The 15,756-nt window shown below is 39.2% G+C and overlaps 1 protein-coding gene across 3 annotated transcripts in view; it reads left to right on the forward strand.

Annotated features, from left to right (window-relative positions):
* Window positions 1–15,756, forward strand: part of Acvr1c (activin A receptor type 1C) — an 87,015-nt gene that overhangs the window by 32,558 nt on the left and 38,701 nt on the right. For all 3 annotated transcript variants that reach the window (XM_075985171.1, XM_075985169.1, XM_075985170.1), the window contains exon 2: window positions 1,943–2,173. In XM_075985171.1, coding sequence (XP_075841286.1) covers window positions 1,943–2,173 — 231 coding nt within the window. The remainder of the gene's footprint in view (window positions 1–1,942; window positions 2,174–15,756) is intronic.

The raw sequence follows: 15,756 nt of genomic DNA on the forward strand, positions 1-15,756 counted from the left end.
TGGATGGTCTCCGTGTGATGAAGAAAACTAGTTTGACTCTCTTGAGTGTTAGGAGAGGTGGTTACTAATGCTTGCGTCATACTTCCTTTGTGTCAGAAATGAACACAAAAGATTTCTATGATTAATTTACTCTCCATAGCAACATGATGAGGCAGTATGTTATCATTGGAGTTATCACCTTTCAATTGAGGCCCAGTGGGACTAAGTGATGTCCAAATGACAACACTGTGAATCAGGTGTTGAAGACACTTGGACGGTTGGGAAATGCTACAATTCCATTCAGTGACACCTGATTAAAAGGCTGGTTTTTTTTTGTTTTGTTTTGTATAATCTCTCTTTTATTTAAGGAAACTGACTTTATATGCTTTTGTTTTGTTGATGTTTTTGACAGAGCCGTCTCACTATGTAGCCCTGGCTGGCCTGGAACATGCTGAGATCCATCTGCATCTGCCTCCTGAGTGCGGGGATGAAAGGTGTGCACCACCTTAACACATGTTTTAGTCTCCTTGGTTGTGAGCCTTAGCCTTTCGTAGCTACGTCTTTCATCTTTCCAGACTCCTTATCAAGTTTCTTAATCACTCGGTTTTGTACACTTGGCTGTCTGGAATCTCAGCCACCCTAGAATATGTGATTCTACTACAGCTCATTACTATTGATAAAAAGAGTATTTATTCATGATTACTCATTTATAAATTGAATATTTTGTTAGTGTCAAATTGGGTCTAGTTTTAGTCATTAGGAATTTAAAGACGAATTTTATTAACTGATTATATGGCAAATTTTGGATAGTAAGGTAATTGGGGGTAGTTATGCTTTAACCAAACATTCATTAAAATCATGATAGAAATATTTAAAGTTGTAGTACTTAGAAATGATATATTGAATAAAAATCTGAATAAATTACGACCTCTGAACTCTATTCTGTCATTTCATACCAAGGCAGACTATATCATTTGGACATGTTAGAGAGGGTATGAGTGTGTTTGTGTGTATGGTAAGAGGGATGTTAAAATGGCATGCTAATAAGCAGATTAATTTATCAACGTCTAAGCTTCGAAAGTTTTGTTGTCATTATTATAATAAACTCTACTATCAATGTGCTTTCTTTTGTGGAATGGAGGTGCCCACTGAAAAGTGTCTGACGGTTAAAGTCTGCATTCACATTGAAGTCATTCTATCACTCTAAGATATATCCCTTAGCACAAGGGGAAGTAGAATGGTTCATCAATGCCTTCCAGGTGCCTACCAGAGCAATATCAACCTTAAGGTCCAGAGAATAGAAACACCAATAATTTTGGACCTACGTGTTTCTATGGTTTGTTTTCTGTTCAGCAAAAAGCATTTACGAGTTGGGAGAAATGCAAATGAACATAGCATGCTGGATCGTTGGGTTGCAGTTGCCCTCACAGCATGCTGGCTTGTTGGGTTGCAATTGCCCTTATTGCATGCTGGCTCATTCAGTTGCAGTTGCCCTCACAGCATGCTGGCTCCCTGGGTTGCAGTTGCCCTTATTGCATGCTGGCTCATTCAGTTGCAGTTGCCCTCACAGCATGCTGCCTCACTGGGTTGCAGTTGCCTTGTGTCGCATCATTGTTCTACAAGCTGTGCCAGCCAGCTCCTTGTTGCTGAGCTACAGTTTCCTAGCATTTCATCGGCACTATTGATTTAGGAGTAAACTGATTGAGCTTGAGAACGATTTAGAGTGTGGGCTAGGAAACCATAGTAACTATAGGAACCGCTGTATACATTCTGTATAAATCACAATAACCATACAGAGGATAACTGACTGACTAGCCTGTTAATAAAGCACAGGACGGAGAGGGCGACTTCATCACATTTAAAACCTCTCTTTAAGTTAAGATTGAACTTCTGTTCTCAAGTAGCACAAAGTAACTGCATGTCATCTTCTGCATTTTAAAGCTTCTTGCCTTACTTTTTCCAGGACTGAAGTGTGTGTGTCTTTTGTGTGACTCTTCAAACTTTACCTGCCAAACGGAAGGAGCATGTTGGGCCTCTGTCATGCTAACCAATGGGAAAGAGCAGGTGATTAAGTCCTGCGTGTCCCTCCCAGAGTTAAATGCTCAAGTCTTCTGCCACAGTTCCAACAACGTGACCAAGACCGAATGCTGCTTCACGGACTTCTGCAACAATATCACACTTCACCTTCCGACAGGTAAGGGGTGGCATAGCCACACCCATTCCTAATAATGCTTCACTCTTGGAAGATGATAAGCAGGGCAGAAACCAAACCATCTAATATTTCCTGAGATAAACATGTGTATTTTACTCTTCTTCTTGTTTTTGGCTGGTGAAACTCTCTAGGGTCTAGCTGTGGTTGATGTTTGAATTCTTAAATTGTGCATCCCTGTCAAAACATTGACAATAGTGTCACAATCTTGGGGAAATTTGACCACAGGCATTACAATGTTTGGCATAACTAATGGACCTCTAGTAAAATGTAAATTTTCATGAATACTTTTTATTAAAGAAAGCAAAGAAAAGAAGGGATATCTAATTTTCAGTAATAGAAATAGATCATCAGCCTACCCTAGGAGAAGGGAAGGGACAAGAGAATCCTTTGGAATGATGGAAACGGTCATATGTGCATCCAGCTTCATCAAATTGAAGCATATATACTGTATCATGTTAAAGTCGTGCCTCCAATAACACTGATTTTTAAGAAAACGAAAGACTGGTTTCTGGCTGAGTTTGAGGGCACAAGCAGAGCATAAAATCAATCTGGGAAGAATCTATTCTACCCTACCAAGACCCTCTGATTGCACAGCTGTATAAACAGTGTCTTGTCCTGAAAGAGATGTTGTTGTTCAAGTCCTTTCCTGGAATCATGCTAACTGACAGAGCATGGACTTATAAAAAGCCACTGGAGCAGCCAATGGGACGACCCTCTTCATCCCCTGCACCTTTTGTATCTTGCCACTGATGAAAACCAACAATAAATATAAAGCCTTACTTTAGGATGCCTCTGGCTCTCGGGTAAACCAGGGAAGGACACGTCCATGGCATTACAGGTCCTCACCAAGTCCAGGAAGGCTGTGACTAGGATAGAGGGAGGCTGTGCGATATAAACCAACATTGCAGACGGCTCTAGGGCATGAAATGGGCTGTAGCTTGTCAGGCTGAAGCGTGTGAAGTAATACTTAGAACGGTGTTTTCTGAAGAATGAACTAGGTACCACAGCGGTACTCAAAAGGATTTAGAGAATTTTTGGGTGGCGATTAAAGTGGTAAACACAATATTGAACTTCAAAAAAGCAGTTGTAGGTCTGTACTGAAAACTCACAATTAATTTTGTTACTGTGTACAACTCGCTTACCTTGATCAAAAATTCTAAACACTTTCGCTTTTTTGTTTTTCTTCAAGATGTCTTATTTCATTCTACTATGTCTTTACCACTTAGGTGTCAGTTGTCCTGCTTTAGCTTTTTGAGACAGGGTTTCTCTGTGTATCCCTGACTGTCCTGAAACTCAATTTGTAAACCAGACTGGCCTTGGAACTCACAGTGCTGGGATGAAAGGCATCCACCGCCACTGCCTTTTCAGTTTAAACGTTTAGGGTTATGTTTAATTTCAATTTGTGAAAAATGGCACAGCACACAATGGTGAGATAAAGGTATAAATTTAAATTTATTTTAGTTGTTTTCCATGTGGGTAAGAAGTTGTTTCAATGTTCAACATCAGTTGTTAAAAGCTCTGGCCTTGCGGCTGGGGAGATGGCTTGCTGGTTAAAAGCATTGGCTGCTCTTCCCAAAGATAGAGGTTTGGTTCCCAGCATCCATGTAGTAGCCTATAACCCTCTATAACTCCAGTTTGAAGGGATCTTCTACCTGATTCTGACATCGGTGGGCACTGAAAGTACCTGGTATATACAGATATACATGTAGCAAAACATCTCTGCACATAAAATAAATATAAAGAAATCTTTAAAAATTAAAGAGCCCTGGTATTTCCATGTAGAGTTATTTTGATACTTTATTTGAAAATAAGGCAGCTCTATGTGTATATCTGTATATCTATTTAAAAGGATATATTTATAGATGCTTTGTGCTATGTAGTTTCCCTATGCCTTAAGCAAGTATTGAACTGTCTCGATTACTACAGGGGTTTAATAAATATTGATATTAGGAGGTGTGACCCTTCTAGCTCATTTTTTTTAAAAAAAATCTTATCTAAGTAATATAAGTAATTTTCATCTTTGTTTAAATTTAGTCAGCTTACTTCTCCAAAACACACACTGAGATTTTGATTAACTGAGTTGAATATATAGAATAATCTGGAGATAATAGTCATGGTAATAATATTGATTCATGAACATAGTATGCTTTTCCATTCATTTCATCCTCTTGTTACTCTTGGTCATGTTTGTATTTATCCGGGAACACAGCCTAGGCATACATATTTCATTGAGTTTACTAACCTTCTTAGTGTGGTTGTGAATGGCATTTTCAGTATCTCAGTTTGTAAATGTTCATTTCTCCTACGTGAAAAAGCTGATTTTTTTAAATTGAGCTCACATGAAGATAATGTATTAGTTCCAGTATATTTATTTATTTTGAAATGTTCTTTGGGCTTTTCCATTATTTGTGAACATAATCATCTTAAAAGTTTTTGTTCTGATTGGGCTCATTTTGTTTCTTCTTGTTGTGTTTTGCACACCTGCGGACCTCTTATGTGCTGGTGACTGGAGACAGTGGAAGCAAAGACTCTTGCTGTCCCAGGGAAAGTGCTTGGTCCCTTATTGCTTTTTATTTCTTTTATTTTTTTGTTTTTGTTTTTGTTTTGAGACAGAGCTTGCTTGGTACTCATTATGTAGCCCAGGCTGCTCTCAAATTCATGGCTATCTTCTTGTCTCCAGTTTTCTAAGTGCAAGGATTTATAGAACTATGTCCACCATCCCTGACCATCAGTCCTTTCACTAGTAATTATTATGTTAACTATAGGTAGCAGGTGCCTAGTATTAATGGGAAGAGTTTTCTTTTATTTTTAAGTTGGCGAAATTTGTTTTTAATCCTAAGTGGATATTCATTTTTCAAACATTTTATGGCTTTGTTAAGATTATCTTGTGACAATGATTGCATTAACTAGATTCTAATCATTATCCTTAGAAAGGGAAATATGTGTTTTGTAGCCATTAACTAATATATCTACAAGAAATGCTATGTATGTCATTGAATTAAAAAAATCTTTATTAAAACTAAGAATTTATATCATTTAGTGACATGGTATGGTAAGTGGGCACTAAATTGAAAAGTGCTACATGTAGGGTACGTGGTCTCCTTGTGTGGAGTTTTTCTTGAGCAGGGCTAAGAATGGTTCTTAACTATACGTGGAACAGTAGCTACTTGGAGAAAGGTTTGAAACTTACCTAAGCACAGACCATGACAACAATTACACCACTGTTGACTGAGGTTTCTGTCCTGCCCAGTTCCTGCAGTTGTTAAGTCCCAAGAAATCACACAGAGATCCACATTAATTATAAACTGGTTGGTCTAGTAGCTCAGGCTTCTTATTAACTCTTATAGCTTATTAACCATTATGTCATAATTCTGTTCTGTGTTAGCCACACAGTTTGATACCTGTTTTCAGCAAGGCAGTCACATCTTGCTTGTTCTGTGTCTGGATTCCTCTGTGTCTGGGTGATGACTGCAGACTGACTGTTTCCTCTTCCCAGAATTCTTGTTGCCCTGCCTCTACTTCCTGCCTGGCTAATCAGCATTTTATTAAAATACAGTTGACAGGGTCCAGACCATTGTCCCACAGCACACCATTTTAATGTCATCAGAAAGGGGGGGTCAGTGACCCTGCTCTGTCTACAATGGACCTGTCAGTTTCAAATGTGATCATGTACATAATGGACTATAGACAGGCACCCTGAAAAGTAGTGAGATATTTCTATGGTACTTGACAGTGAACGTTGTGTTCACGGCCAAAATTGTGTAAAGTGAGGAGTTAAATGGAAACGGTTATGTAGATATGGAACTTCCTTTTAGGATTCTAAAAGAACCCTTGCCCCCATATTCTCTGCCTTTCATCCATCAGTCTCGGGGCCATTTGTGGATTTGATGAAGGACCAAGTCTCTGCCTGCTTCGGGTGGCCCTCCGCTGTTCTTAGATTGTGTAGTAGCTGGTCTCTTGGTTGGTTTCTTTGTGAAAAAATTTCTACTGTGAATAAAGCTTGTGCTTCCTCCACCCCATCTGCTCCCAGCTGTGACCCTAGTAAAGCACAGCTGGATGACGACTGGCCCTAACTCTTTCTTCCCTCCCCATTTAAGCATTTAGCTTAAAAATGTTTGAGGCTGATTTCTAACAGCTTAGTGGCTTTCATTCGGGTTCCTATTGTGACACAGAAAGAAACTCATTTTGTATAATTTATTTTACCTCACATAGACACAGAACAAGAATTTTACAAAACATATCTTTAAAATGTGTAAGGTACTTCAATCGTTGCTATTTCCTTTGTAAAAAAAAAAAGCACTGGTTGGATCCCGCTGAGGCTTAGTCATAGTTTAAGAAACACTATTTTAACTGATATTTAAAGGGTAGAATTTGTAAATGGATCAAGGGCATTTATTATTTTAATTCACTAGTATAAAAACTATTCAAAATGTTAGTTACTATTTTAATTTCGCACATTTTCCTTTTAAATGGCCTAAAATTGATTAGATTTAAGACAAATTAATTCACATTACTGAGACTGAAATTTAATTTAGATTATATTTAAATTGAATCATTTTCTCTTAAAATGTACCTTCTGGTTTAATTTTACACATGGGTATACTTTTAAGGAGTTAGTAGTTTTACTTAATAGAAATAAGCTTATATTTTGGTAGAAATACAACATTAGAAAGCTTTCTCTCTTCCCTTAAGGTTATTAAAACAGATATGGTTAAAAAAAACAGATATGGTTGTAATCACTGAAAAACATAGATAATTGTCCAAGTTCAATATGAACATACTTATAAGCCCCCCTCCTTAAAATCTGGAAAGTAAAATCATTTCAAAGAATAGTTATTTATTTGACTAGTACTTAAATTTGTATCTTTACAAACAGCAAACATGTTAGTCCCACAAAACAAATGTGGTATCATGTTTGAATTTCATTTATATTGTGCAAATTAATGAAACAAGAGAAACATGTTTTCTAGTTCACTCTAATCTCTTCTTCCTACTTGTTCTTAGTACCTGCCTTTCTCTGGAGGTGTGCTTCTCATTTTGGCCCTGTGTCCTTTGACCTAGTCTTTCTTACAGTACTGAGATTTGACTGTTGTGCATTCTCCACTTCCTCTGAGATAAGAAGTGAAGATATTTTTGTTGGAATATTTCATTTTTAGAAGTAGTATTCCTAGCCCTTCAAGGATTTTTCTTTTTCAAAAGGAATATACTGATTTGCATGTTAGGTAGGATGTGCTGGGGGAAACATCTGTATATAACCAACATCTGTATAGAGCCAATATCCGTAAAGAGCAAACATCTATATAGGTCCAACATGTGCACAGAGCAAGCATCTGTATAGAGCCAATATTTGTATAGAGCCAGTATGTGTAAAAAGCAAACATCTATATAGAGCCAACATCTGTATAGAACCAACATCTATATAGAACAAACAAATAAGTAAATTTTTTATACTCTAGAGTATATTTGTCCAAACAGTGGCTTCTGTGAGTCCCATAGTCCATTCCCTCCAATGTTTCTCACATTTTCCATAAACAAATGTTACTGCAAAAACACAGCTCTCACCTCAAAGTGAATAAGGAGTAGTTTGTCCTGAAGCCAAATTTTAGTGACTATGGCTCACAAACACAGCTTTAAGATATCCCAAATTTCATTTTCCAAAATGGAAAAAGTTTCATAAAGTTGTTTTTAGTAATTAAACAAAGAAAAGTCATAAATCAAGAAACCTCTCAAATACAGTGTGGAGAAACATTTTAAGTAGGGGGTTAGCGTACAGTGGAAAAATCTCAGCATCTCTGCTGTAGGCTTTGGATGCTGTGTGGTAGCATTTCTGGTTCTTTGCTTGGTGGGGAAAACTTTCCAAAGGGTTGTGATTTTGTTTGTTTGTTTTATCTGTTTATCAGGATGTTCAATTCATCTTTCTTTACTGGTTACAGATGTAATTAGGTCCCATACTGAGCTGGATAAAGACTGGCTTGAAAGACAGTCCAAGGTAAACTGGTTTTAGACTCTGGAGCTGCAACTTTCCAAACTTCTTTATGTCATTGATTTTCCAGGAATTCTCCTTCACTTTTGGTATAAATTGGATTTTATAAACTCCTTGCCACTCCATTTTTTTTTTCTAATTTGTGACCTTTAACCATTTCAACGTCTTCAGCTTTTGTGGGTTGATTTCTGTTATTTTCGGTTTTGTTGACGCATCCTTCCTGGCTTAAGGCCTTGTTATCGATTTTTTAATGTGAGTTTGTTTTGGGGATCCTTATGTGGAGAAGTGCTGGAAACCTCTAATTTGATTCCCCAAAGACCGACATTAATTTTTATCAAATATCTGGGGGATACAGTCCACCCAAATGCATTCCATATTTTGAGTAAACATAGAGACTTCTAAGCCTGCTTTTCTTCCCCTTCCCTTTCCTTCCTTCTCCCCTTTCCCTTCTCCTCCCCCTTCCTTTCTTCCAGTTCTCCTTTTCCTTCCCCTTCCCCTTCCTTCTCTTTCCCCCTCCGTCCCTTCCCTTTCTTTCTGCTCTACGGAAAGCCATGGTGGAGACAGCAGTCTGTACACCCTGGCTTCCTCTGTTGGATGCTTTCGTTTGTTTTGTTTTAGAGGCAGTGTCATACACAGCTAGCTGCCAGCTTTACACGGGCCTCTCTCATCTGACTTCTCATTGTTTCAGGACCATGTTATGTCCCTGTCTCTGTGTTCTAAGCACCTGGCCACCAACGACCTGGCAAATACCTAGGCTACATTGGCAAATACTACAGTACCCAAGCACGGTCTGGGTTTTTACTGTGATTTTGGCTGTGAGCAATTCATTTATTTTTTTCCCCCACTCTAATCATAGAACAGAAAGAAAATCCCTTCTCTTTTATTTAGCATTTCCATGTATACTGTACCAGGAAGGGTGTCTGTGGCCATCTAAAGAGGAACTTGGCAAAAATGGCAACTCTAGGGCAGCTTATTTTTGAAATGATACTGGCATAAATATCTTTCCATCTGGAAGAAAACAGGGTTGTATCACAGAGTCACACCATACACAAAAATAAATTACAGCTTGATTAAATATCTAATTGTGACATATAGAACAATCTAAATGTCAGAGGCAAATTTAGAAAAAAAAAGATTGTGTGACTTTATAGTATGGAAACTGTTCCTAAATAAGATAGGAAACTCAGATCTATAAAAGGAAAAGACAAATATAATTGAGTACATGAAAACTAAAATAAAAATGAATGAGAAAAGAACATAAATAAAACTAAAATATAAATTAAATATTGGGTACAACTATTTGCAGCATACATGACTGAGAAAAAAATGACATATTTAGAAGATACAGTGTGTGTGTGTGTGTGTGTGTTTGTGTGACTGACTGACTGACTAGGGAAAAGGAGGGAGAGAGAACAGTTCTATTGAAAACCCAAGTAAAGAGCAGGGGAAAGAACTAGCATTTTTTTACTGCAGAGTGGCAGAGAAATTCCAGAGTGATCAAGTATTGAAATGGTGTTCAACCCCACTAATAGCTGAAGAGACACACATTAATGTGGTCACAGGCAATTTTCCACCCATTAGATTAGTCAGGGATGTTTTCAACTAAGAGTCGTCAGGAAATGAGATAATAATGTCTTCGTGATGAAAGAGTGTGCTGACAAAAATGACAAGAACTGGGATGTAATATGGGTGCGTGGTTTCTGAGGAGAGGGACTAAATGACATCACTGCCCCGTGAGCACTGTAACCAGTGAGGACGTTCTCACTCACCCTTCTCATGGTTGTGTCTCTTCTTTCCTGACTCACGTGGATCTGCCTTTGTTCATGAAGCGAATGCTGTGCTTTGTTATTAGAGTGTTTGGTTTCAAGAGCATAAATGCCAAGAAGCTTAGTTTGCCAAGTTTAGTAAGCCAATAGAAGCTGAGTATGTTCAAATGAAATAGCCAGTCTCTTTCTTTATTGTAAGTCTAAACCAATTGTATACTCTCACCTCCGTCTGACCCCAGGCAAGAGCTTTAGCTTAGTCTTACACAGGGCAGGAAACAGAAACACTAACATTCCTGACACCCTGTAAGCAGGGGCTGGCTATGTGGCAGTCTTCAGGACCTGCTTACTATGCCAGAGTGACATAGAACTGTCCAGATAAAAGCTTCCTTACATTTCAGAAAACATCAGTCATGCCAACTGCGCCCCTGGAAAGGAATATACATACATGAGCTCAGGACGAAGACATTTTCATATCAGTTCTGGAGGAGACAGAGAAGCACATGATCAATACCTAGTGCAGAATAACCAAGTCAGGGGAACGGAAGAAAGAACGAGCAGGAACAGGGGGCTGCAGAGATGGATGGTTCGGCAGTTAAGATATCTTCTGCTCTCGCAGAGAACTGGGGTTCAGTTCTCAGCACCCATGTAGTGACTCAAAACTGTCTATAACTCCAGTTTCAGATGATCTTAGTCCTCTTTTGGGCCTCATGAGCACTAGGTAGCAAGTGACACAATACATGCTTGTGAAGATTGTGCTGGCCTTCCCTATCAGTACCATGTCCCTTTAAGGGACAAGCTCTGCCCACTCCCAGTCTCTCCCTTCCAGCTGAGGCAAACTGCTCTCTTTCCTTTCTCTCTCCCCACTATTCTTCTTTAGAGGCAGTTCTCTGTCTCTCTCCTCCCACCTCCCCCCCCCTCTTCTTCTTCTTCTCTCTCTCTATTCCTACCTCTACACTCCCATTTAATAAAACTTCACACTCAATCACCGTCCGCCTGGTGTATTCTGTTACTTGTAGAAAAATATTTGTATACACTAAAAATTAAATAAATCTTAAAAGCATAGGAGCCAGTATAAAGGAACACACATGTAAGGAATTACCAGGAAGAAATTATACACTCAGTGCTCTCGTTCAGTTAAGAAAACAAAGGTAAGCTGGATGGTGGTGGCACAGGTCTTAATTCCAATAGGCAGAGGCAGGTGGATCCCTATGAGTTCAAGGTCAACCTGGTCTACAGAGCAAGTTCTGGGACAGGAGACAAAGCTACAGAGAAACGCTGTCTCAAAATACAAAAACAAGCAAAAAACCAAAAACCAAAACAAACAACGGTAAATTTGAAAATTGTCATAAGCTGCACCATGTTGGGATGACATATGTCAGGAGCCACCTTTTTGGGATGACTTCTGCTGTCATCCTGGCTGGGTGGGTTCATAGGGGTGTGAGGATTAGAAATGTTAGCTAGGAGATACAGAGATGAGAAAGAATCACTGAGACATAGGAGAGTATTGGGAGGGCAACTCAGAGACTATTGAATGCTGAATTCTTTAATTCTGCGTTCTGAGTTCACCTGTGTTTACTTTTCCATACACTTTTATACCACAATACCAAAAGAGGGAAGAAGGCAAGAGACTGCTTTAACGTGATACAAAGGCCAACTAGAACATTTACTTGCTTCAATACTTTGAGATATCAAGCCATTAATTCACAAGAAAAGCATTCTGTTGTTTATTCAGTGAACCTACCCTAGACCAGGTATCCTGAAGGCAGCCACTTCTTAGGTCAAACCTCCTATTTCAAAAGAAGGAGTACAAGTATGCTTGAATTCTCTGACCTTTGGTCGGGATGAAGTGGACCTACCTGAGTGGGCTATCTTAATGTCCAAAACACCAAGTAACCACACCCTAGGTCAGGGTGAGTAGCCACAGTTGTTGTCAACAGTTTTAAGCAAGCTAAAACTCTTTGACCTTCAGACAAGGTGGAATAGGTTCATATTTTTGGGACTCCACAGAAAATATTCATAGAGAATAAGTGATCTAGTAGATGTGAGCAGTAACAGAACAAAAAGCTGAATAACAATAAACAAGTGAAATAAAAAAACCTGAAGGAATAACTGTAGCAACTGAAGAGAAATTATAAACCTGAATTCCAGGCCAAAAAGAAATGTTTTCTGTGAATTGTGCAAGGAATACATGATGGAAAATTCAAAGAGAAGTGACAAAGACAACTAGTAAAAGGATTAGCCTGAGGTCTTACAAAAATGGTATAAAGGAGCAGAGAGAAAAACAAAACAAAATGTCTACACAGCTAGCAGCTCAGAACTGATGAAAGACATGAGCCCACAAGTCTCAGCACTTCAATAAGTATCACCAGGACAAGTGGGAAGAAAGACCTGACATAACGTATAACTAACTGTTGGACACCAATTCAAAGGAAAAGCTTTAAGTTTGGCAAAGAAGAAAAGATAAACTAAACTCAGAGAAGATGTAGACAAGATGTACTTTGGCCTCTTGATAGTGAAGAGGAAAGAGAAAGGGACTTGAATTACGCCACCAGTATTCTGAGAAAAAGACCAGCAACATATTCAGAAAAATAACCTTTGAAGCATGGCTTAAGGGATCAGAAAGTTTGACAGCAATGGACGTAGAATGAGTTTGTCATAAGAGAATCCTGACCCAGGACATTCCAGAGGACTCACTGCAGTATAGAAAGAACAAAACGACAGCTCTGACACACTTGTAGGAAAGAAAGATGAGAGGTATGTAATTGATTAGAGATGCTATTGATCATCAAAAGAAGTAATGCCAGTAGGTTCTTAAGAATAATATAAATGCATCATTATGCATAAAGGAAGCATGCTATATACGTCAGGAGAAGAATGCTTGCAGTTAGTTTGCTGAAGAATTTGTTACACCTAGACAGTATAAAGCTACTAGTAAGCATTGCTCAAATATGTTTTCATAGGATTGCTGCCACCTCCCCACACATGTAAAAGAATAGAAAGGAAATATTTTTTATATGTGAAAATGAAAAATAGAATATGAAAAACAACGTGGCAGATGTCAAGGTAAGAAAGAATGTAACAGGTGACAATGACAATGGAAACAAACAGGAAGTCAGTATTTCAAAAGCAAACAATTAAATGTAGGTAAGTATTCTAGTTACAATAAAAGATTACCACATTAGAGAAAATATAATTCAATTAAATCTTTGGAAATATTTATCTGTGGGGCTGGTAAGATGTGTGAGAGGGTGCTTGCTCCCGAAGTCTACTGACCTGAGTTTGTATTCCTAGAACCCCCATAAAAATAAAAGGAGAGCTGATTTCAGAAAAATTGCCTCTGACATGGTGGCACGTGCATGCTCCAGCCTCCACCATCAAACACACAAACAATAATTAAAAAAGTAAAATGCAAACAATAGCAAACAAATAAAAATTTTAATTATTTAATGATTTTATTTATTTGTGTGTGTGTGTGTGCATGTGTGTGGTGTGTGTGTGTGTGTGTGTGCATGTGTGTGGTGTGTGTGTGTGCATGTGTGTGGTGTGTGTGTGTGTGCATGTGTGTGGTGTGTGGGTGTGTGTGTGGTGTGTGTGTGTGCATGTGTGTGGTGTGTGTGTGTGTGCATGTGTGTGGTGTGTGTGTGTGTGCATGTGTGCATGTGTGTGGGTGTGGGTGTGCATGTGTGTGGTGTGTGGGTGTGTGTGCATGTGTGTGCATGTGTGTGGTGTGTGGGTGTGCATGTGTGTGGTGTGTGTGTGCATGTGTGTGGTGTGTGTGTGTGCATGTGTGGTGTGTGTGTGTGTGTGCATGTGTGTGTGTGCATGTGTGTGGTGTGTGTGTGTGTGCATGTGTGTGGTGTGTGTGTGTGTGTGGTGTGTGTGTGTGTGCATGTGTGTGGTGTGTGTGTGTGTGTGTGCATGTGTGTGGTGTGTGGGTGTGTGTGTGCATGTGTGTGTGCATGTGTGTGCATGTGTGTGTGTGCATGTGTGTGGTGTGTGGGTGTGTGTGTGCATGTGTGTGTGTGCATGTGTGTGCATGTGTGTGTGTGCATGTGTGGTGTGTGTGTGCATGTGTGTGGTGTGTGGGTGTGTGTGTGCATGTGTGTGTGCATGTGTGTGTGTGCGTGTGTGTGCGTGTGTGTGTGTGCATGTGTGTGTGTGCATGTGCATGTGTGTGTGTGCATGTGTGGTGTGTGTGTGCATGTGTGTGCATGTGTGTGTGTGCATGTGTGTGTGTGCATGTGTGTGTGTGTGCATGTGTGTGCATGTGTGTGTGTGCATGTGTGGTGTGTGTGTGAGTGTGCATGTGTGTGATGTGTGTGTGCATGTGTGTGTGTGCATGTGTGTGTATATGTGTGTGTGCATGTGTGTGGTGTGTGGGTGTGTGCATGTGTGTGTGTGCATGCATGTGTGTGGTGTGTGGGTGTGTGCATGTGTGTGGTGTGTGCATGTGTGTGGTGTGTGCATGTGTGTGGTGTGTGCATGTGTGTGGGTGTGTGCATGTGTGTGGTGTGTGTGTGTGTGTGCCCATCCTTGTACCACAACACTCTGGAGCCAAGAGGCGAGAGGACAACTTGTAGGAATCAGTTCTCTCTTTCCACCATAAATCATTTTATCTGGCCCAACTTAGTTAATAAAATTTTTTACGTGTATGTATTTATTTATGTGTATGCGCATATGTATGTGTGTTGGGGAATGTATACTACAATGTGGATGTGGTGGTCAAGGATCATTTTTGGGAGTCTCTTCCTCCATCATATAAATTCCAGGGTTGGAACTCACTACATCAGATGTTCCATGTGACTTAATTGAGCCATCTCTCTGCCTCCTAACAAAAAAAAAAAAGAGAGACATTTATAAAAATGCTTATAGAAACATTAAAATTAGTCTAATGGAAAAGCCATATACTTTAAACATAGGTGATAAATTACATTTGATAATGGCAGACAGAATCAACTTTAATGCAGAACAGTTGCTGGAGTTAAACATGGTCTGGTCAAAGGGTGTAGCTCTGTGGAAGAGTATGCGCTTTGCACATGCACACATGCACATGTGTAAAAGGATACACTTGAGAACGTGATTTCTCTCTCCCTGTCTCTCTTTCCCTATTTCTCATTCTTTGTCTCATGTACCAAGCATAAGGAAAAGCAAGATAGGTCCACAATCTCAGAGGGAGATTTCAATTAAATTACCACAGAATAATCAATCAATTAATATAACTTTACTCAATTAATTAATATTAATTAATACACCCTGGCAACACTCAGATAATTTTCTATAAAATCGTAGCTTACCAATGAAAATTGTCCAGTGATAGTAAAGAACTTGAGTCATCAGTCTTAAGACATTCCTTTAAAGAATGCTTCAAGGCCCTAGAGGATCCACCCAAATATCCTGCCACACTTCCAAGACCAAGCAGCTCCTGCCTAGACTCCTCAAGTCTCAGACACATAAGAAATGTAGGATATATCCCATAACTCAGACACATAGGACATGTCCCATAACTCCCATTATGCTTGTTTTAAGAGCCTAATCTGAGGGTGATGGTATCAGGATATGGGACCTTCTGTGGAGTCCTCAGGAGTGGATCAATGTCCTTATAAAAGACATGTAATGTAGCTTCTTTGACCATATGAAATCAAAAGACGGTGCCTGCATGAGCCAGAACACAGGCAGTCACCAAACACAGGATCGACTAGCACCTTGGCTTTAAGACTTTCTAGCCACCTGAACTATGAGAAATAGTTTATGTTGTTTGTAAGCTACCTAAATCAACAGGTTAGTATAGTATATTTTAGTTTAATATAGTTGAGTTG

The sequence above is a fragment of the Microtus pennsylvanicus genome, chromosome 9, assembly GCF_037038515.1.
Source record: "Microtus pennsylvanicus isolate mMicPen1 chromosome 9, mMicPen1.hap1, whole genome shotgun sequence".
NCBI classification, from domain to species: domain Eukaryota; kingdom Metazoa; phylum Chordata; class Mammalia; order Rodentia; family Cricetidae; genus Microtus; species Microtus pennsylvanicus.